General features: G+C 35.2%; 1 protein-coding gene across 3 annotated transcripts in view; it reads left to right on the forward strand.

Annotated features, from left to right (window-relative positions):
- Positions 1-23,948, forward strand: part of ZDHHC13 (zinc finger DHHC-type palmitoyltransferase 13) — a 41,128-nt gene that overhangs the window by 9,519 nt on the left and 7,661 nt on the right. Inside the window, exons 2-13 of one of the 3 annotated variants that reach the window (XM_057507460.1) lie at positions 2,745-2,890; positions 5,510-5,632; positions 6,935-7,012; positions 8,217-8,361; positions 9,790-9,854; positions 11,086-11,248; positions 11,481-11,606; positions 14,075-14,208; positions 16,615-16,714; positions 21,432-21,557; positions 22,390-22,452; positions 23,112-23,205. In XM_057507460.1, the coding sequence (XP_057363443.1) occupies positions 2,745-2,890; positions 5,510-5,632; positions 6,935-7,012; positions 8,217-8,361; positions 9,790-9,854; positions 11,086-11,248; positions 11,481-11,606; positions 14,075-14,208; positions 16,615-16,714; positions 21,432-21,557; positions 22,390-22,452; positions 23,112-23,205 (1,363 nt within the window). The remainder of the gene's footprint in view (positions 1-2,744; positions 2,891-5,509; positions 5,633-6,934; positions 7,013-8,216; positions 8,362-9,789; positions 9,855-11,085; positions 11,249-11,480; positions 11,607-14,074; positions 14,209-16,614; positions 16,715-21,431; positions 21,558-22,389; positions 22,453-23,111; positions 23,206-23,948) is intronic. The other 2 variants (XM_057507461.1, XM_057507462.1) reach the window with 2 other exon arrangements.

Genomic DNA, 23,948 nt, shown 5'->3' on the forward strand with positions numbered 1-23,948 from the left:
TAAAGTCAGATTCATTAGCAACTAGGGGCATGCAAATGAAAAACAAGATGCCATTCTTTTTTGCCACTAGATTATAAAAAGATTGATCATACCCAGTTATGGGGAAGTTTGGAGTGAGAAACAACATTTATATGCTGTTGGGACTGTGAATTGGGGAAGGTAATTAGTATCTGTTTATGTTTAACATGCATATATTTTTTGACCCAGCATTCCTACTTTGGGAAATTAATCTTATGGAATGTACAGGGTATTAATTATAAAGTTGTTTATATAATTGAAGGCTGAAAGCAACCTGCATTTCTAACAAAAGGGAAATGGTTGAATAAATTATGTTAGATCTATCCAGTGGAATAATACTCAACTATTATTGACCTGCAGAGCTGTACATGATATATTGTTAGATGAGACAAACAAGTTGATGAATAATTATATAATGTGATCCCATTGTTTTATTAAACAAATGCAAGAAAAAGATGACAACCTACATGTATGTATACTGTGTATTGTTATCTGTGTTAAAGTATATACACATAATGAGGAATGATACAGCTGTTAATAATAGTAACTCTGGTGTTGCAAGATTAGAAAGGAAAGAGTCCATATTATTAACTTTTTATCCACTTTTGTGTTGCTAGATGTTTAAAACAAATGTGAATCATTTTATAATTTTAAAAAGTTAAGTTTTATATAAAACTAGACTGATTTCTCTGTCAATTTGTAGCTGCATCTGCTATTTATTGACACTCTAGAAATTCTGAGTATAGTTCAACTGTTACGACGGAGTATAGTTCAATAGTTAAGCCTGCTTGTCTTCTTCCAATTGGATATAATTATAATTATTGTGATATGTTGAAAAGAATGTAATGTTATGTTTTAATCTAACTACTTATATGTTTATTTTTAGCTGTGCGTGAATGTGTGTATATGCTGTGTAAAATAAGAGTGTCAAGTAATGAGGTTGAATTTATTAGATAAATCAGAACTTAACTATTAAAAAGAATATCTGTGTTTCTGTTCTGGATAAGATGGAGTAAGCATACTCCACTTTGTCTGTCCCACTGATGCACTAGGAAGAATCCAAGTAGTGGCTATTTAAGGATTCTGAAAAGTAAACTGTAGCAAGTAGATTGGCGAAAAAGACCAGAACTTAAAAAAGCACTGAACCAGGAGCGAATTTACTTTTTCTTTCACCTGGGTCTGCTCCCCTCTGTCCCCCTGTGCCAGGACTTGAATTCTGGGAGATTAGCATCAGTGCAGTCAGAGCTCTCAGGAAAAGCCCTCCAGTTAAGGTTCAAGGAGCAGGAAAGAAGGCTCCTGGCAGCACACACCTAACTCTGAGGCAGAGAGCTTCCTCTCTGAACAGAGGAGTTGTCCCAGGGCAGTCGTTTTAGAAATGACACCAAAAGCATGTTCCATAAAAGAAAAAAAATTGATAAATTGGACTTCAACAAAATTAAAAATGTTTGCTCTATGAATGAAATAAACTACAGACTGGGAGAAAATATTCGTAAATTACATATCTGCCAAAGAACTGTCTAGAATATATAATAAGAACTCTAAAAACGTAAAAGAAAACAAACAGCTCTCTTAAAAAATGGGGAAAAAAGACTTAGGCAATTCACCAAAGAAGATATACAGATGGCAAATAAGCACATGAAAGAGGCTCAACTTCATTGGCTATTAGAGATCTGCAGATTAAGACTATGTTGAGATACTCCTACGCATCTATTATACTGACCAGAAGTACCAGGGATGATACAGAGCAATTGGAATCCCCATACATTGCTAGTGGCAAAGCAAAGTGGTACAGCCACTCTGGAAAATAGTTTGGCAATTTCTTATGAATTTAACAGGCTTACCAGATGGCCAAGGAATCTCACTCTTAGAGAAACAAAAATATAAGTTCACACAAAAACTTGTACATTAATGTTTATAGCAGTTCTATTTATAATTGCCAAAAACTGGAAACAAGTCAAGTCACAGGGGTTGTTGGAATGGATAAACCGTGATATATTCTTATAATGGAATGCTATACAGTAAGGAAGGAACTATTAATAACATGCAACAACTTGGATGAGTCTCCAAAGCATTATGCTGAGTGAAAGAAGCCAGTCTTAGAAGATTATGTATTATATAATTCCATTATATGACATTCTGGGGAAGATAAAACTGGTGAGGAACATTATTGGTGGTTGATGGAAGTTGAGTAGGGGGAGGATGTGACTACAAAGGAATATCCCAAGGGAGTTTTTTTAAGGTGTTGCAACTATAATTTTCACCACATTTTGGAAGATTTTTGTCTATTGTTTAGTCAAATATTTAAAAATACATTTCCTCCTTCTCTCCTGGGATTCCAGTTATACATATTCAAAAACTTGATTTACTGGGGGGTGTCCTTAGGGTGTGTCTGCTATTATCTCTCCAAAGCAGAGGCCTGGTGACTTCTGTCAATATGTCAATAGCCATGCCACTCCACTGATTACATGTAACAAGGTCTCTTTGTGCCTTTGCAGATGACCTTTGGTTTATGATGAAATATATAATTTTGAATTTCCTAATATTAAGTATCTAATCCAAGTGAACAGAATTAGGGTGAAAATCTTCCTTGGGATATACCTCTAAGACTCAAAGAATTCTAATTTACTAATATGGGTATTTGTTGATAGAAGCAAATGCTTCATTATGTAATTGAATGTGACATTAATTCTCTGACTGTGCTTTGTCAAATTACTTTTACTCTCCAGTGCAGGAAGCACAGCCATGGCCCCCACGCTCCAGGATTTGGTCGGCATGGAGTCTGTGAACATGAGAACAAGGAACTTGCCAAGGCGAGAGAAACTCTTCCTCTTATAGAGGACTCTAGTAACTGTGACATTGTAAAAGCTACTCAGTAAGTCTTCCTAGTGCTTTGTTTTATCCTTATGTTCAGTTGAGTTACAATAATGTATGTACAGTTGATGGCACTCCAGTGTATACCTTCCTCACTCCAAACTCCAGCACTAGTCTGTCAGTCAGATGACCATCAGAGCACTTAATACAGTGCACCTACCAGTCTCTCCCATTAGATGTGAGCAGCTTTTTAGCAAAAGCATGTCTTCTTCATCTTTGTAGCCCCACTTTTGCCCAGTTCTTGTCTTGTTTTAAGTGTCCAGTAAATGTTTGTTGAGTGAATGAATGATTTTAAGTGACACTAAAATTAGACTCAATTTGGAACAAAAATCTGAGCCTTTTAAAATATACAACCAGTATATGTAAATAGGATGGAACAGTATCAGCTCACACATTTATGGATGTTTTAAACTATTTATTGAGTACTTCCTATGTGCTTTTTTACTGGGTGCACTAGAAAAGTCAGTGAAGTAGAAATAAGTTTACTGTCCACTTGAAACACATAATGGGTTGTTTTGCTTGCATTGAAAATGAAAGTATGTTTTTGAAAGTTTCTCTTTAAGATCTCCATATGTGTGTATTTGCATTAAATCATTTCCAACATTTTCACCCTTATGGATGTCAGAGATTATTAAACATCCACCCATTTCTTGCCATGGAACATATTTTGAAATATTTTGTCTATCAGACTACTTTAATTAATCAATTTTCTTAGTAATCAAATATAAATCTGCCCATCTGAGCATGAAAGGAACTAATATTACCACACTAACTTGATATAATTTCTGTCAAAAGCAGTTTGGTGATTAATTAGGTTGTTTGCCCTTAATGAACTCTAATGTATTATTTATGTTAAAAGAAAATGGACAGTTACTTGAGTATACTAATTACTAGTTTATATGAACTCTAGAGTCCCTGGGAACCACTACTTTAGGTGTATATGATTCAATAGTATTTCTATTATTATATTTATATTAAGATGAGAATGATCTTAAGGTAAATATTTGCTCTAATTAGAATGGAAACATTTAAATGTTTCTCTGTTATTGGTAAAGCTCTGTTTGATAAATGTGAAAAATTAGACTACATTCATAGGGAATCAGTAAAAGCTCACATAATACATCTTTTCTAAAAATCTGCTTCAGGTCTTGAACCTATAAGTGATTGTGGAGAGATCTGTAGGTAGTATTTGGAAAGGGCAAAAGAGTTAGGATGTGTGTATGCATTTTCTGTACCACTAAAATCCTAATCAGTGTGTACTCTTATATTTCTCATATAAAGGGAGTATTTCTTTTCCAACAAAATGTTAAAGCTGACTTTTGAAAAAGAGAATAAAAATATGTATATCATTATCAACAATTTACTCTCTTACTAATATTTTCATATAACATTGTCAAACAGGTATCTCTTATCTTTTAAAAAATGCCATACAGACAGGCGCACACATGCATTTTGGTGAGGCAGAAATTATTTAGCAGTGTAGGAAACAGACAATTCTGCCATTTGGTTTGATTTTGACCCTTGAGGGCCTATTGAAAGTTTCAGGCCCCTCTAAATAGAAATAAGTTTCAGAGAAAGTGCTAAATGGTCTATCAGGACTTAATAGTTCTATTGAAAAGAAATAATTCGAATAAGTGACTTAAAAAATTAGTGTAACATTAAAAAGAGATATTTCTCTATTTTTTATTCTGATAGTTAAATAACTCTTTCGAATATCCCTCAAGTCCATCCCTCTTTTTCCATTTCTATTGCCTCTCTTTAGATTCTCAGTGCCTCTCACCTGTATTTATTGCAGGAGCCTCTGAACTTGGTCTCTCAGTCGCTGTCTTGCTATCTTCTAATCAGCTTCCATGCTGCCACTAATGTGATCCTAAAACTCAGTGCTTTAAAACCTTCAGTGCTTTCCCTTTGAACTATAAAGTCTAAACTTCATAGTATGGTGCAGAAGGCCCATGCAATTTTTGCATGCCTCTTCTAGCCTCATCTCTTCCCATTTCCTTTCTTATGCTTTATGTTTCCACAGTGCTAAGTTACTTAGATTTTTCTGAGCATCCATGCAGTTTCACATTTCGGATTTTTGTACATTCTATGCCCTCTGCCTGAAATGCCCTCCCTTAAGCCTATTAATGTAGCTCATATATCATGTTTCATCTCCTTCAGGAAAGGCTAAATCATCCTTCATTTGGTATATGTATACCGTGTCCATATTTCATTGTCGAATCTTTCCTATTCCAAGTTTGCTATTAGTCTCTCACCCCTATTGTGAGGCCACTGCATGGCCTTGGTTTGAATCAGAAATAAGATTGTAGGCAGGAATCGGTGCCATGCATTCCTTGCACATAGCAGAAGAGTGAATGAAATTTACTGAAGGAGGGCAAATGTGAATGTTAAAGTTTAATTAAGAAAATCGAGTTAAACTCCAAATGGATTAATCCGATCAATTAGCAGGTTTACTTTTGTTGTTTGGCTTTACAATTTGTCCTCTTTGTGTACATCTTTGTTAATTATTGTATTTCTGTGGTGGCTCACAGACTGGATAAAGATATGGTAAAAGGAAGAATTTTGATAGTTGAAATTATTTTAATGATACCAATTATGCTTTTTTTTTTTCATATTTGAGATACGGGATTTTTGAACGATGTAAAGAGTTGGTAGAAGCAGGATACGATGTCAGGCAACCAGACAAAGAAAACGTATCGCTTCTTCATTGGGCTGCTATTAACAACAGACTGGATCTTGTAAAGTAAGATGAGATATATGTGTGTTAATTTATAATTCTAGACCTCTCCTTTATTTGTCTTTTTTCTTCAAGTGTGAGTGTTGAACCGTGTGTAGTCCTTTATTATAAATGAATACCTGAAACCTTGTGCCATACCCATCTGTTATCATAGTGTTGAAAAGGACCTGGGAAATCATCCACTCCAGGATTCTCATTGAACCAAAAAAGAAAATTAAAGAAAAAGCCATGGGGTCCCATCATAAAGATAAAGTAAGGTAGTGAAATTGAACATGTTTTGAAAAGGAGAAGCATAATATAAACTTTCTCAGAATAGAACAGAAAGTTTCATCCAGTAAAAAAAAAATATTGAAATATTTTATGTTGTAATGATGTCAGGAAAATAAATGGGTAGGGAATAATTTAACTTTTTTTTTTTTTTAACTAAATATGGGATACATTTTTAAGTAGGCATGTATTGGATTTTATAAAATAATTCACCTTCATAAAGCACTACTACCTCCCCATTTTTGTTTGTTTTATACCTTAGTGTATAAGATGTGTGTATGTGATGTGTATATATTTTGTAATATGCATATTTAAAATCCCTGAGGCTTAAGATAAAAATATACTAAAGTTTAAAACATACTAAAATAAAGACACATTATGTACTTGTAGGCAAACTCTTTTTTGGGGGAAATAGGTTGGTGTATTGTTTGAATAATATGATATATGAAGCACAACTTTGAAATAATGAGACTAATTCCTATAAACCACAAAGATAATAAATCTTTTTACCTTATAGGTTCAATTTTTGCCATGGACCACATCTGTGTTCCCCAAATAGAAAGCAAAACACTCAAGGTGTCTAACTTTTCTGAAAGTATTTGAATTAATTTTTTTACTGCTTGCTTTTAGAATTCATCCCCACATAGTAATTCTAATTTTAAACTGTTAAAAATGACAATTTCACCTTTCTTCTTGCAAATTAAGTAAAATATATGTGTGAGTGTAAATGTTTTGATTATAAACCATTTCAAGAGTGCTGTGGTAGTAAAATATGCAGAGAGTCAATACCATGTGTTTGGTATCTAAGTTATAATGGAATGGTCATGACAACAGGAGTAATAATTTTTACGCTAAGAATATTTCTCCCAAGTGTCTGTTGGATGCTGTTGTGTGAATCTCTGAGGCATCTATAAAGCTGCGTGTCTTAGGGAGGGTTATAACTGTAATTTCTATTTTCTAATACATTTATACTAATGTTTCCTTTCTCAATATGAATTTTAACTTTTAAATCTTATTCTCATTTATGTCTGCTTTTAACAGGTTTTATATTTCAAAAGGTGCTGTGGTAGATCAGTTAGGTGGAGATTTAAATTCAACTCCTCTTCACTGGGCCATCAGGTAAAGGTTTCTTTTAAACACTGAAATTGCTGTTCAAAATCAAAAGTAACTTGAGTTCATTTTCTGAACATTATAGGCCAGTACTTTCCAAGAGAGCTTTCTGTGATGTAAATGTTCTAATCTGTGCTGTCCTATATCGTAGCCGCTAACTGCATGTGAATGTGAAATGTGGCTTAATACAAGTAAGGAATCGAATTTTGGATTTTTTTTAATTTTAACTAATTTGAATTTCAATAGTCACAAGTGGCTAGTAGCCACCATATTGGAGATTGCAGTTATAGACCATTTGAAAGGCTTTCTTTTTCCCCACCATCATTAAAAAAAAAAAAAATACAGTTTTGAAGAGTCTTCCCCAGACAATGTTTTTTGGGTTTAATTTAGGGCTCCACTATGTTGCTCAAGCTCAGGTATGTATATTATAATTTCTTATAATCAAAATAAATCCTTTGTATTTGATCACATGAAAAAAATTGATAGTTCAGTGAACTCTGAACTCATTCAGTTCTTTTCTGTCGTGTGGATTGGCCATCTGAAGCTGAAGCTAATTAGTGCCTCTCTTGATTACTTTACAACCTCTTCATCTTTCATTTTGACTCGGCTCTCTGTGGTTGGTGTGGTTGACATGAACCTGAAACTAAAGAGAATAATTGTTCCTGTAAGGCAAGGAGTTGAATCTTGTCTCTACAGCCAAGAATTTTGAAAAATCTAGAGTTAACTCATCCTCTTTAACCTGCTGAGGGACAGTGCTTTACATGGCAAATGAGCCATATTCATTTGTAAAAATATGTAATTCTTAGTAATAATGTTACCACAGTATATCTGCCATCTACTAATGTTATACTTCAACTTATTTGGCTTATTGTTTTTAAAATAGCAACAGTGAAGTCTTTAACAGTGATGTTAAATTTTTTGTTTTTAGCTTTAGTCATGTAAAGTTATTATTTACATATGGTAGCAACATAAGCTTTAAGGTTATTAAGTTTATTACCTGCACTCAGGAAGGACTGTCCAGGTAGTTCTAAGTTTGGAACATCTAAGTAAATGACGTTCAGAGAATCTCTAGTGTTTTAAAAATCTTACTGTTAGAAAATAATCTATATCTAAACAAAATCCCCCACGTCTTAAGTATATCAGTTTCTCCCTGAATTTTTTTCATTTTCTGCATGCTACAGAATATAGTATAATCTTTATTCTTTATTTACAGACAAGGGCATTTACCTATGGTCATATTATTGCTGCAGTATGGTGCAGACCCCACTCTCATCGACGGAGAAGGATTCAGCAGCATCCACCTGGCAGTATTATTTCAACACATGCCCATTATAGCGTATCTCATCTCAAAAGGACAGGTATGTTTTGAAATACATCTTATACTCAGCTATTACAAATCTGAAGAGATTCGGAAGATTTTTAGTAACTGTCCTCATTTTTAAAGTAGAAGTTAATAGATGACTATACATTCAAATATTAGCCTCAGTAAGTCTAAGTATTGAATATTGCTTTTCCTGCTTCATTGGAGCACAAAGGACAGGTCATTTAGCTCAGTAACATATAGTAGATGTTTCTGAAATTTGTAAGCTCATAATGGTTTTCCGTATGATCCTAGCAATTTGCAGACTTTTTCAAAAACATGACTTCAAAACCTGTATTTTTCTTCTGGTTGAGTATAGAAATGGTAGTCAGATCACTAAATTAACCCATCATTTACTTTCATTATTTGAGTCCAAATGGGGGACCAATTTGAACATATGCTTCTTATTGTTCACTAGAGTAATTCCTTGAAAAATGACTTGTCTTAAGAGACATCCATTTATGGCACAGGTTAAATTGTAGGGTGTTGGCAGTGGGAGTTTCACTGTCAGCTGTTCTTGCCTGGGACATGCTTTCTGGTAGCAAAGTAGTTTACACAGCAACAGTCTTGCCTGTGACAGGCATGGAAACATGTTTGCACAAACGCTGTTGGAATGAGTGTTCTCTTTAATAAGCACTTTCTATCCAAATTAGCCAGTTGAAGTAGACTAATTATAACTTCCTAGATCTCATTTTGGAAAGACAACATGAGAAGGATTCCTTTCTGTTTCTCTTTGGGCTCCTTCCCAAGTTGTATTCCTTCAAGGCCTGTAAGAGTCTTCAGTAATTGAAAGTCTTTCTTTGATTTGATTGAAATCATTATCAAACACCTTAAACTTGGGCCTGTTTTATTAAAAGGAGCATATCTTTATGAAGATATGATTTCTTTCTTTTTTTTTTTCTATATTGTAGAAAATAGAATTTTAAAGAATACTACTCTTTAGAGCGGAGTTCGATAAGTCTCCAAAGACAGTGAGTTGCCTCAGAAGATAGGGAGGTCACTATTACTGGGTGTGTTTAAGTAGAGACTGGGTGACTATCTATCTAAGAGATGATAATCTGAATTAATATGTCAGGTAAGGTCTGAACTCAGTGAATTCTAGGTCTCTACAGTCACTTATATTTGAGTGATTATCAGCTTTTTTCTCTTTCCCTTTGCTTTCTTCCATTCACCATATAATACTTTAAGGCATAAATTCAGATTTTCCCTTTAAAAATATTTTGTAGAAATCAGCAGATTTTTACGCAATGGATGTGAAGCAGAACATTTCTATTCAAATGATATTTGAACCCTTTCTTGTAGACACAGTGGTAGTATTTAATGCATTAAAGAGAATTCTTTAATAAAGAAACCTGAATTCTATTTAGAGAAGAAAGTGAATTTTGACTGTTTTCAGTTCTGCTGACTGACTCTTCTTTTTGAACAGAGTGTGAATATGACAGATTTAAATGGGCAGACACCTCTCATGCTTTCAGCTCATAAAGTACTTGGGTAAGTGAGTTAAACTGAATTGCCTCATTCTGATTCTTGGTTCTGACCATTTCTTTTCTGTGTATATAATTTTAAGTATTTTAGTCTATGTGGGATGACACTACATTCTGAAGAAGAAAGTAAAATTTTCCACTTTTACTTTTAATGTAGTTTTAGTTCAAGTATGAATGTTTTCATAATTTGAAATCTAGAGGATAAATATGCTTTCCAGGAAAAAATAAAATTTGAGGTTCCCTGACATTGGTGACTGCTCTGAAAATATTAATTATAACTAATCTATGGAAATAGTCTGTTTATATGGCCATATCAGGTACTTACATATTTAGGTTTGTGTATTTATTTTATAAACACATGTAATTTAATGACCACCATATAGCCCAACTTCTGGTATTCTTCTATTCAAAACATGTACAGTTTCCCCTTTATCAGTTTGTTTCCAATGTTATACTTAATTTCTGATTCTGATTCTACTTAGGACTTCTCTCCTAGGAACTGAGCTCATTCTGATGCCATTGCCTTTTTGTTCATGGAGTGGTGGGACTGGGGGTAGAACTCTGTTAGAAAGCATTTTGTCTTCTTTACATGACTAAAACTGATAAGTCTGACATCAGGTATAGTGTTTAAAGATCTTGGTAGGATAAGTAAAGTACAATATTGTTTTATTAAAAGAATCTCTTGTAGTCATGAAGAAGGGGAAGGTATTGATGGTAAGGTAAAAATAGTTTATTGAATTCTGCCTTCTGTCTAGTCCGTAGCTTTACAAGATAGACAAATATTTTAGGGTATTAGTTATAGCTCTATTTAATAATTAGAGGGAAAATGGAGTTAGCTTTTAGTTTATCTCCTCAAATATAATATACATTTAATTTTTAATTAGGTAAATAACAGCATTTAATATTGGCCAAGGTTAACTTTACACGCAAAAAAAAAAAATGGTTAACCAATACAATAGCATGAAAGTCCAAGTTTAAAAAACAAAAGCAATTCTTCCACTATCTTGATGTTAAAGTTGTACTATCTACATAGCAGGCTATCACTTGATAGGTGTCTTTTTTGGGGTCTCCTATTAGCACTTAGAATAGAACCCTGAACAAAGAAGTTCTCGGTTTTCTGACTATTTACTGATTGGTTGGTTAATTGATACATTATCTCGAAAGATTCATTATTTGCATTTACCCTTCAAATCATTCATCTCTCTAATACCCCTTGGTATTTTATTGTTTTGAGACAGGTCAGAACCAACTGGATTTCTTTTAAAATTTAATCCTTCTCTTAGTGTGGTTGATAAAATACACCAAAATACTCCACTTCACTGGGCAGTTGTAGCAGGAAATGTTAATGCAGTTGATAAACTTCTGGAAGCTGGTTCTAGTCTGGATATCCAAAATGTTAAGGTATGACCAGGTATTTATCTCCCTTAGTTTATTATATCTTTGTTATAAGATTGATAAGTTAACATAAAGATGAGCTGTACATAGTTTCAGTTACCACAAAAAAGACATAAACAGTAGTAGCTTATTAGAATAAATATTTTTAGTCTTTTATTCTGTTGAATTTTTATAAGAAATTTAGCACCCATACAAAATCAAAATATAATTGTATAACTTTTTCCTCTTTTTTTTAAAGGGAGAAACACCTCTTGATCTGGCTCTACAAAACAAAAATCAGCTCATTATTCACATGCTAAAAACAGAAGCCAAAATGAGAGCCAACAAAAAGTTCAGACTTTGGATATGGCTGCGGAAATGCGAGGTATTTTCAAATGGGGCCTATTCTGTGGGCTATAAGAACTGTCTTATTCATTTGTTTTTGTCTTTCAAGGTATCAGGGGAAACCAGGGAGTTGACTTAGTGCTGTATTATTATCTCCTGATTATATCCTTCCCACGCATGCCATGACCTCAAGTTAGAAATTTGACACTTTCATTGGCAATTTATTGTTGGCTCTCAGCTAGAAGGCTCTAAAACTTTGTTACCTTGTGAATATCATGGTGTGCTTCTAACATTTATTTAATGAGTGAATTAAAACATAGATGGTTTAGATTCTTAGAGTAGCAATAGGAGAAATAACCTGATTGCAAGGAATTTTATAGACGCTTTTCTTAAAGAAGTTGTTTCTTACTAAAATTTCTTTCAGAAGGTAAATAGTAACATTCAAAATGTTTTGTTAGAATTATGAGGAGTTAGCCTTTAAAAATGACAATGTTGCAAACTTCAAGCATGTAATATCTCTTCATAAAGTAAAACACATCTGGAACTATGAGCGATGACACCTCAATTTTATTCTTTTTTTAACTTGGTAGTTCTGAGTGGTGTCCTTGTAAACTTAAAAGTGAACTGAATGGTAGAAGGAGTTAGGAACTTTAGCTTGTTCTCATGAATGGCCAACTAAGTCTAAGTCATAGTAATGAATGTGATTCAAGTTGTTTAAATGGGATATTGGATTCCACTATTTTTAATGTTTTTAAGTATGATAGGTAAGCATCATCTTATCTAATAAAAGCTAGTAATTATATTTTCAGAATAATTCTAAATTAACAGATACCAGATTTCTATACAGAAAGTTACCTGCTCTGCATCTAATTTCACCTCTCAAAATGTCAGATGTGTTTTATTTTTCCTTGAATCTCTTTTCTATCTATTCATTCCCTTGGTGATTCATGCATTTTCACGGCTTTGAATGCTGTCTATATGTGGACAACTCCCAAATTTATCTCTAGTTAGGCCTTTCCAGACTTATATATCCACTTACCTACTTGACTTACCCAGTTCCGTGTCCACTAGGTATCTCCAGCATAGCATATTCAAAGCTGAACTCCTGATCTTCTCCCCACCTGTCCCCAATTATTCTGTCCACAACCTTCCGCATCTTGGTAGGTGGCAACTTCAGCATTCCAGTCATCTTTACCTTTTTTTTGTCATACCATGTATCTAGTCCATCAGAAAAACATACTGCCTAGTTCTTCCTCAGTATATACCCAGAATCTGACCCCTTTTCACCACCCCACTAATGGTATTTTGGTCCAGCCACCATTACCTTTCATGTGAATTGTTGCAGCTGTTTGACCCATCCCTGCTCCCGCTCACCTTTGTTTGTTCTCAACAGAGCAGCCAGATAAAGCTTTTAAAATGTAAGTCACATCCTATCATTCATCTGCTCAGAATCCTATGGTGTCTCCCTTTTCTTCCAGAATAAAAGCCACAGTCCTTACAATGGCTTAAAAGGCCCTGAGTGATCCAGCTTTTATATAAAATCCACTACATTTGTCTGTCTTCCTCCGCTCCATGACAGAAAGACCTTAAATTTATTGATGTATCCCAAGTGCCTCAGACAGTGCTATCTACCATACAGTTAGCACTGGAATCATTAGCATCCTGAGGATTTTTCAGTCTTTGGCCTCCGTGTGACATTTAACACTGAAAACTATTCCTTTCTTGACATTCTCTTCCCTGGCTTCATAGGAACCTTGCTCCTGGTTTTCATCCTGCCTTTCTGGTCACACTGATCACTCGAAGTTACCTTTGGGGACTTAGCTTTTTTACCCTTAAGTGTTTGTTTTGGCCAAGATTCTGCCCCTTTCTACCTGCACACAGTCCTTGGGATGTTCATTCATGGCTTTCCCACCTGTACACTGGTAAATACCAAGCTTTCCCCTGAGTAGTAGGCCTGCTTTTCTGACTGCCTCCTGGCTATCTCCTAGAGGTCATTGGCATCTGCAGTTGCACTTGCCCTACACTTAACTCATCTTTTCTTCCAACTTGTTCCTTCTAAACTTCCATATTAGGGGATGTCACCATCTTGTATCCAGGTTGGAATTCTTATACTTAGGGAGTCTTAGGTGTATTGATTTTTGTGTAGTCTCTTTGTCTTGTTTTATGCTTTCTAACATATAATACTATTTGAAAGAAATTAGTTTTTAAAATGTCAGCTATCATTAGCACTTTCCTAAAAGACCACCATTTCTTGGAGGGGAGGAGAGTAAAACAAAATATGTTAAAGCAACATTTTATAAAATGTATGGCTTTTAAAAGATTGTTTTCCAAGATTTGTAATTTCTCAAACTTCAGATTTATCAATCACCAATTTTGAAGAAAAACTCTGTGCTCTGTTATTGTATTATTATTATGTATTTAGGAAGTAGTTTTTCTATTGAACTAACTATTATTAGATACTTAGGAGGTAAAATACATAAAGTTCTAAAATTCTGAATCTCTTGATAGCTCTTCCTGCTGCTGGTGCTTTCTGTGATTACCATGTGGGCTGTTGGATACATTTTGGACTTCAATTCAGATTCTTGGCTATTAAAAGGATGTCTTCTAATAGCATTGTTTTTTCTGACATCTTTGTTTCCAAGGTGTGTATATTAGTCTTTGCAAGGCTGGTTATTGCATTTCCAAGTTGATTGCTTATCTCTCTCTATTGCTGATTGAGCTGGAATCACAGATTTTTATTGAGCTATAAATGTTCCTTCCCACATAGAAGCATCCTCAGGATTGATGGGAGGGAAGGGCTTTGGTAGTATAAGATTTGGCTGAAAGCAAATTTTTGGTCAACCCAGTAATTTGATTAAATTGGTTGAAAATAAATAGCTCACTTTTTGAATTGTTAATTTTAGTGAGTAACAGGGAGATTTTTGTGACTGTTTTGCATCTTAAAGCATATTTGGCGTGTTTTTCAGATTTTTGTGTTTTTTCCTTTTCTTAATATTAAATTCATTTTAACCTGGTTATTTTGCTTTTAAGGTTTTTTTAGTTGAAACAACCTAATTATAGGAAGTTATAAAATAGTAACTATAGTATGGTTCTATTTTTAGGAAAGTATTTATTCATGATTATAACCAGTCATTAGTTAAAAGTCAGATTGCCTGGATTCACGTCAAGCTTTGCCATATAGCAGTCTGACCTTGAACAAGTTGCTTTACTGGTCTGTACCTCAAATGCTTCATCTATAAAATGAGGATAATTGCGACAGTATCTGCCTCATGGTTAGCACATATGCAATAGTTAGAACCATGGCTGACACACAATACTTAATAATCGAATCACAGCCCAATCTCTTCTCGCTTCCCTTTCTCAATAAAATGGCATCCAGTTCCTGGTGTGAATAATGGGTATCATTCTCTGTTCTTCCCTTCTTTTCACTTCCCACATATAACTCATTATTACCAGTCCTTCCTGTTCTGCCTCCTATTGATCTCTTTCCATCTCCACACTTGGCACCCTTGACCATGCCTCCAAATGGTCTCCTGACTCCAGCTCTCACCTCACTGTCAGTCACCCCCACTTAGCAATTGGGATGGTCTTTAAAAAGGCAACCAGTTTCTGTCTTTTCTCCCTCCAGTAGCTTCAAGCCCTCCAGTAGCTTTTTCTTATATTCAGAATACAATCCAAACTCCTTGTCAATGAGGTATTATGTGACTGCATCTCTGGCTTCACCTCTGCCCTCCTATCCCTTCACTGCTCTCCAGTCTTCTGTTTCTAGAGCACATCAAGCTGATGCCCACCCAGGGCCTTGGTTCTTGCTTGTGTCTTTGTCTGAAGTATTCTAACAAACATGTATTATTGTATAGCTGGAGACACCACTCAGGCCTCAGTTCCACCATTACCTCCTTAGACCATCCCTGACTAACTCTGCTGCATCACCCCATTTTATTTTCTTCGTAGCATTTAATCACCACTTCCTGGAATGTAAGGCCCATGCAAGCAGGACACTTGTCTCTCCTGTAGAACATTTTCATTCACTGAATGAAAGAAAAATGTAACGATGATGATCCATAGAAAAGAATCTAAAAGGAAATACAATATTGCTCTTTTTAGGATGTGATTAGGAATATTCTTATGCCTTTCTTTTGCTTGCAATTCCAGAAATTTCTGGAATAAGTTTGAGCTGCTTTTGTCATAAGAAAAAACAGTATTCGAGGAATCTTATGTCTTGTTTACTCAAAGTCAGATAGCAGGACAGTTGGTTGGAAGTGAGTTAGAATTTAATTATAAAGTAAAAGCTCAAACTTCTGAAAAATGGGAAAATATCTAAAATTGTCTGCTACTCAGAAAACTTTTAACTTAGAGGTACTCATTCATTTTACACTAATAAAATTGACTCAGTCGCCAAATAAATTTTAAGTCAGATCACCAGGAAATCATAATCATTTTGGTTGTTCTGTTTTTTTTTCCCTTTCCTTTTCAGAGAGTAAGTGAGGGCTGGCAGTATCTACTTACCTGGGGTAGGGACATTTGAGATTTTGTTTTCATAGAAATCCACATTATAAAAAAAAATCATAAGAAACCTTTTGTTTTGGCTGATAGTGAATTGAGGGCTTCATATGCTACACCTGGCATGCAGACACAGTTCAAATGGGAGACAAATATATATGGGAGCTTTCTCCGTATTGCTTTTATTTCTCTCAGGATTCTCTGTAGAGTCCCTAAAAGAAATACAAATAGGGTATGTCTCAATTGAAATAAAAAGATTTATTGAAAATATAAAGTCATTTCTAGTGAAGTAATACATAAGTTGCTTATAAGAATTGAACATTTACTTGAGAGTTCTTGTGCTTCTTTCCTCATGTAAAATGGGGTGTTGATAGTGCAAAACTCTTATTACCACATGGAAAGTGGCACATAGTAAGCACTCAGTGAGTGAGAACTGCTATCGTTGTTATTTAAGAGAATCATTGTTATTTAAGGGAATTTAGAACTAAAATTAACATGAATCATAATTATTTGCACTAATACCTTATGTTTATCCTTTTTTCTTTCAGGTTTTTGGTCGGATATAGGAGCCTTGTGTACATACCAACAGTCTTTCTGCTAAGTTCCATTTTTTGGATATTTGTGACTTGGTTCATCTTGTTCTTCCCTCATATCCTTCAAGCTCAAATTGAATGTATATCTCATTTGCCTTTAAAAAATAGTAATGCCATTGTTAGAAGTTTAGGTGTTAGAAGAGATCTAGGGAATTCAAATCCCATTTATATTCACTTAATGATTTTGGTTAAAGATGTTTATTATTGAAAATCTTCTCAGTTCTGGAAATAATCTCAGAGCACACTATGGAAACAGTAAGCATCTAGTGTTTATTACTCACAGGAAGGAAGCAGTAGAATGAGTTAATGCTTTACTTGGACCCAGAAAAATTTGTTGTATTGCTTTGAGATTCTTTGTAAGGTCAGATGGTCCTCTTAACTTCATCAGCAGGTGTAGTTGGTTAATAAATCTTCTGAATACCAAGATGGCCTGTATGGGAGGGCTATTGGGGCAAGTGTGTCTTCCTCAGCAATGGTCAGTACAACATTATTATCCAAGGCAGTGATTTTCAATCTACAGTAAAAATAAACTTACATTGCCACCTAAAACATGTGAAACAAAAGTTTCAGAACACAATACTCCTAATGTGTGTTTTACTTTGAAATTTTGTTTTATCCTATTCTCTTTCTTTTTTAAAAAGGGCTAGTTACAGCCTGCTTAATTCTTTCATGATCTACTGCTAATGGATGGCAGCCCATGGTTTTTTTTTGGTTTTGTTTTGTTTTTTAAAAAACAACTCATCTAAAGAATAGGTTTATCACTTGAAGAGCCAGGCTCAGGCCAAGTCCAAGTTAGGGGTGTGTTATGCTCTGTGTTGATCAAGTCTACTCACCTAGAGGTGGGGATAAGGCTTATTTCTTGGTTTGTAGCTAATTACAATTCCCATTAGGAGGGAGGCATTTCCTCCAGTTTTTGATCTTCCCACCTCTTTCCAGGCTCCTTTCTCCCCTTTTAAGGATCTCAGGAAGCTATTATAACCTTGCTTTCTTTACAAATGGTGAGTAGAATGTACCTTTAGGCATATTCCTTTAACTTCTATGTTATTTCTCTTTTTGGCAATGGTATTTTTAAAAGAAAGAATGTAGAGCTTATGGGAGAGCTGCGTATACTCAATTCAAGAATATTTTTTCATAGAATAAATGTAAAATGAGGGGGCTTATGAGTTCTCAGACTGCATACATCTACTTTCATTATGGAATGTTTTTACTTTAATGATGCTTTTTATTTTGAGTATTATTTATAATACTTTTCAGATTCCTTTAATCTAAATGAATGACACCATGGAATTCATTTGACTTTTTTCAAAATATTTTATTCTGTCTCATAACCTTTGCCTCATAACTGATTTGGGGGCAACTTTTTAAGTATTAGCCTTATTATCACCACTTAGTAAAGGCTTGGGTGATGATAATATGTGATATAAAAATTTATAAGTAACCATGAATGCATAAAATAACAGCACAATATACACCAAAATCACTTGCAGAAGTTCCAAAGCTGGTAGATTGTAGGAAAATTGACATAATTCTAAGAAGGGATGGCTGATTTTCTTTTACCGACCCATGTGGCAATGGAATAAACACAGTTTTTAAATGGTGTTTCTTAGTGAATTTTTAAAATTTAAGCAATTCACGTTATTTCAAATTTTGTGCAAAAAGTCTTATGTTGAATTATTTCAAATTTGCAAAATCAATATTAACAAAACTGTTAATTCCACTGTAGTTTTGAAAACTTCAGTTACAGAACTTAGTATTTAGTTGAGTTTAATTATAAGCTGCTCAGTATTTGTGAAGAGGTGAATTTCCATAGCTAGATGGAATCTTAAGACTTTGGAGTTGACATGATGGGATGTTTCACTGGCATGTACAGCATAAAGCCATTTGATCTAGGCACCTACATGGGCCTGCTACTGGTGAAGTCATGTCAGTCAGTAGGTGGCATACTTTGCCATCTGATCAGTGTTTTCTAGCTGAATGTTAAATGCTGTTTCAACTGCCGTGGGTATGAACTGAGGCGCTGCTCTGCAAAGGCCCATCCTGAGTATTTACACTAGTCGTCTCAGGTTGCCAAGTCTGGATTGTGGAGGCTTCTGCTCCCACAACCATCTGGATGGAGAGGGTCTGGGGCACTGTGGAAAGAACACTGTCTTTGGAGCTGGACAGACTAAGTTTGAGTTTGGGCCCTTATGTTAACTAGTTATGTACCATTGGGCAAGTTATTTAATTTCACTGAGTCTTAGTTTTAATGTAAATCAGGGATAACTACCAAGTTCACGGGGTAGCTACAAGGATTATTCTATGAAGTCTGTAAAGTACTGACCACAGTCCCCTTGCATAATTAGCATTCTGTAAATAATACCTATTATGTTGTTATTATTAATTATACTTACAAATAAATTATGTGAGGAAGGCTGCATGTTGAAATTAATTTTAAGGGCAGTTCTATGTTGGCTTCTAAGGTGATCAGTTTCTTTTGTTGCCTTTTATATGTTCAGCAAGTAATATGTTAGACTTCCACAAGGCATGATTGAGTGGAAGAGATAGGACCTTACTGATGGCTTAGGAGTTAAGATTAAGACTCAGGAAAGAAATGGTGAACCCCTAAATATTACATTTGAGATTCTGGCATGTTGTGCTGAGAATGGCACAGCTTGAGGTCAAGTGAAAAAGAACCAGGAGCTTTGACTAAAAGCGTGGTGTGGGTAGTGCTGCAGCTGTCAAGGAATCCAGTGTATTCTCCAGTAGTAGTAAATGAGGATTTGAGTGTCTAAGCAAAGGACAGCAGTAGCCTCACTGTTGTTCCTCACTATCACTGTATGGCATAAGGAACAATGTTGCTGCTTATCCTGGAGCTGTGGGCACTGCCTTCCAGTTTCAAGTGTGTGGAAGGTTATGATTTGGAAGCCAATGCACTGTATAGAATGGGCATGCAATAAAAATTTATTGAACAAATGAGGAATAAGCTTCTGTAGGGTAGATCTAAAGGACAGCTATAGCATTGATCTATAGTATAGAGCTAAAGGATTTAAAGAATGAAAATCAGTTAGTCCAAGTTATAGAAAGGCAAACTTTAGATCCATATTCAGAGACTTCTTGACTGTAAAAGAGTCCTGGCCTAACTGGGGAGGCTGAGGTGTCTGTAAATATCTGTAACCTAAGGTCCAACTGCCATAGAATCCTCTGTAGAGACTCAGGAAAGACCTATAGGGGGAGGGAGAATATAAGTTAGGTCTTGAAGGTAGTTATGACTGGGACATCCTAAAAGTGTTGTTTTAAGAGTAGAATGGGGGAGTGGGGGCATTTGAGGTCAGTGAACCACACAAAGCCAGCGCATAGAAGCAAGTTTGGCTTTTATGTGAGGGGTTAGAGGGCAGTTTGCATTCCTTGGAGAGAGAGGATCTGGTGATTCTCCTGGGATTTGTTTTATAAGGTATTCAGAACAGAAGCTCAAAATTCAGTCAGTTTCATATGTAGGATGATCCTACTGAATGTATTTTTGAGAACGTGTCATTTGTGTTGAGCCAGATTTTATGGGAAGAAAATAGGATGTGATTCTTTAACGAAAGGTCCTGACCTATGTACTCTTTTAATAGTGTTCTTAATTCATTCTAAGTAAGCTTTATTTGTTGAAATTATATTTCACACGACTGTGTTAGACCATAACTCTTTCTTAAAGCAAGGGGCATCTGCAGTTAAAGTGATAAATGAAACCATCAAGATTTGTTCCTGCCTACCTGAACCAGCTGTGGTTGTGCTGGTTTTGTGGGTTGGAGCAGTGCTTCTCAAACTGTAAAATGTGCATGTGGATCCCCTAGGGATCTTGTTAAAATCCAGAGTATGGTTCTCCAGGCTGGAGGGAGGTCTGAAATTTTGTCTAAACAAGCTTCCAGGTTAAACCATTGCTGTGGGACCATGGACCACACTTTGAGTAGCAAGCATTTAGAGTCTGTTTTATGGCCACCTTTTTCATTCAAGTTTAGCACAAGGCAGCTTGGCAATGCCTTGGAAAGCAGTTACTGTGTCAATAATGATTTGAATTGGGTAAGGAGAATTGGTATACTGCTTTATTACTCTACAGTCATTTGTCTTTCCCTGGAGCAAAATTTTATTTTCTGTACAAAAAATTTGTACCATTTCAAAGCAGCTCACGTTTATTCTTGATTTATTCTTGAAACACTTTTTATCTTAATGTATCCATGGTATCTGCCTTTCCAAAATGGTATTTGGTGTGTAATCACTTTGCAAGGAGAGCAGTTTCTTTTGTTTGTCCTCAATTAACTTGGCCTAATGCAGTTGCAAAGATTAATTACTAAACTTTCCAGTAGGAAATTTTTGCAAGCATTTGTCTAATATATAAGAAAATATATTTAGTTTGGAATCTCTGAACCAAGTGGTTTGTTTCTATGAATGCTTTTGTTAAAATGACCAGAAAATATTTTTAGATGCTTGTAAGAGAGCTATAGTTATACCATTAGAGATTAATTTGGGTCTTGAATGTTTTTCAGTCTCCAAGATGTCCTCATATATTGCAACTATTCCTATCAGTATTTCATAGGAGTTTCAATGAATGCAGAGGCATTAATTATTAGGCAACTATGAGCAAATTCTTGTAGGGTTAGAATATGGGATTTGGGGGCAGGGATGTGCTAATAAGGGAAAGTGAGGATAGAATGCAGAGAAGAGAGATTCTTAGGCACCAGTGGTGAAATTTGCTTGATCATAATTATGCCTTTCTTAATGGAAGCTTGATATGTTCCTTGACTTGGCTTTAACATCTGGCAGGCACCCCTTTCTATTTTATTTTCATTCTCAGCATAATGGGCTTTCTCTACTTTTTCTACAAGACTTGGGCAACTGATCCAGGCTTCATTAAAGCTTCTGAAGAAGAAAGGAAAACTGTGAGCTTTCTTTGTACTGTTACTATTTTTTTTTTAAAATAAGAAGGTCATAACCATGTTGGTTTTTATCATGTCTACATCTCCAGTGCCTGGCACCTTATAGATGCAACATAAATCAGCAAAACTGAGATTTTTTTCACTGTCATACTTTTTCATTTACTTCTATAAAAGTTAAAAAAAAGGTTGTTTTCTACTGAAGTAATACCCACCAAGACTTTTTCATATGTAATATCTGTCAGGAGATATGAACTATTTCTTCATAGTAGCACTTCAGTAATGATCACTTAGCTTAAATTCCCCCATGTAATGTGTGGAGGGTAACCAGGCAGGGCCAGGGGCAGTCTGAGGTGATGACCCTTCTCTTCCCTGAGAATGTGAAGCTGCAGAAGACACATGTGTCTTCCTTTGCTCAATGTTTAGAAGTTGGGAGGAGTATTTTCATTGTTATTCCCTAAAGCCGGTATTCTTGTAAGACTGAGCCCTTGGAGCTTATGATCATCAGTTTTGATGTGTACTGATGGTTTTTAATTCTTTTTTTTTTATGAGTGTATATGTGTGTATTTTTCTCTAGCAGATTATAACTGGGAGATGGTTGCCATTCATGGAGAGAAAGAGGGATGTAATTTTTATGCATTCTAATTTTTTGGCTCTGGTTGAAAAATGCAGCCTTGAAAAGTCTCATTATTTGAAATACAGAATAATTTGGTGGCAAGTATTCCAATTCCACTTCTAGCTACCTTGGCTTGGAGAGAGCTGTGAGAATGGTATATAACCATGCATTTTATGTTCCCCAGTAAAACGTAATCAGAAAGTCAAACTTCATGTCTTTCAGAATATCATCACCCTTGCAGAGACTGGCTGTCTGGACTTCAGAACATTTTGTACATCATGTCTTGTGAGTGAGTCTTTTCTTTATAATTTTTTTCCCCTGTAATAAGAAATCAAATATTGGTAACATTGGTCATGTAAGCATTTGTTAAATCTTCATGGTATACTTATACACCATTGTTTATACCAGGTTCTAATTTTGCTCAACTGTCAGAATAGTTATATGGGAGAATGTTTATAATCTCTTGAAGTTGCCTGTGGTTAAATCTCTTTGTAAATGATCCATAGTGTGTTTTGATTGCTTTTTCCTTCCAAGAAGCATATATTAGAACTAACTTCAAATCAGAGGCTTATGATGAAACCACTTAGTGAAAACTCTCATTTTGCAACTGAGGAATCAAGGCCTAGAAGGAAGAAGTAACTTTCCCAAATTATTGGCAGAGTCAGAAATGTAACTTGAGTTTCCTTTTTCTTAGTCCAGTGCTCATTTCTCCTTAGTCAGTGTGAATAGGCTCCGGAATTCAAATTTCCTTTAGTAATGGTCTAACCAAGACAGACATGCAGAAGTAAAGATTAATAAGGCATTCCAGAGCCTCTATGAATGAATGATCTAATTAGGATTATTTGTGCCAGAGTCTTTATGACTTAAGAATAAAGTTTTGTTTGTGATTTGTTACCACTTGGAGACACTGTTTTTTGCTTAGGCCTGTCTTAATTGCCCATCAGATAAGGAAGCCATTAAGGTCCCTCCATTGCCATGTGTGCAACTCCTGTGTCGCTCGCTATGATCAACATTGCCTGTGGACTGGGCGGTGCATAGGTGAGAGATTGAATTTTTTCATTTACCACTATGGAGATAAGCATATACTTAGTAATATGTACAACTAGTAGAAAAAGTGGAAGGGCATCCAAAGCACTCATTTTATAGCTCTTCTTCATCAGAGAATCATCTCTATGGTATAACACTTAGGTAAAACTGGCCACTTTTGTGTCATTAGCATCAAAATGCTCTGTCTCCAACATCAGGAAGGCAACACATGCAAGAATAGAGTTTGGTTGCCTGGCACCCTCATCCCTTCTGCACTTCTGTAGACCTTTCTCAGGCTGCAGGTTGCTCCTATATTACTGTGTCCAGTCTCCTGCAATATATGTATTTAGTGCTACTCCTTAGATTCATTTTCATTTTCTTGATAAGGCAATCCTTGATATTCAGAAATTGTACTTGTATAAACTTAATACATGGAAGGAAGGAAGAGACAGGGTATGATTTGCCCAAAATCCTGCCTCCCCTCTTCCCTCCAACACAGTATAGGACATCCTAGAGTTGTATATGCTTAGTAAACTTTGTTCTTTTCGAAAAAGTATCTTCCTTTATTTAGTTCAGTTAATGTGGACAGTTGACAATGATATATCAGAGCTGTCTAGTTTTGGTTTAATGATATTTAAAAGCAAAGCAACAGCTTATTTGTTTTTTGCTTTGGTTGAAGGTTTTTGACAGGAAAGGGGTTAATAAGGTCTTGATCTGGAAAATCATCATAAAAAAGTATTAAATCTGTTTTTTTT

This window comes from Manis pentadactyla, chromosome 9 (assembly GCF_030020395.1).
Source record: "Manis pentadactyla isolate mManPen7 chromosome 9, mManPen7.hap1, whole genome shotgun sequence".
Classification (NCBI taxonomy): domain Eukaryota; kingdom Metazoa; phylum Chordata; class Mammalia; order Pholidota; family Manidae; genus Manis; species Manis pentadactyla.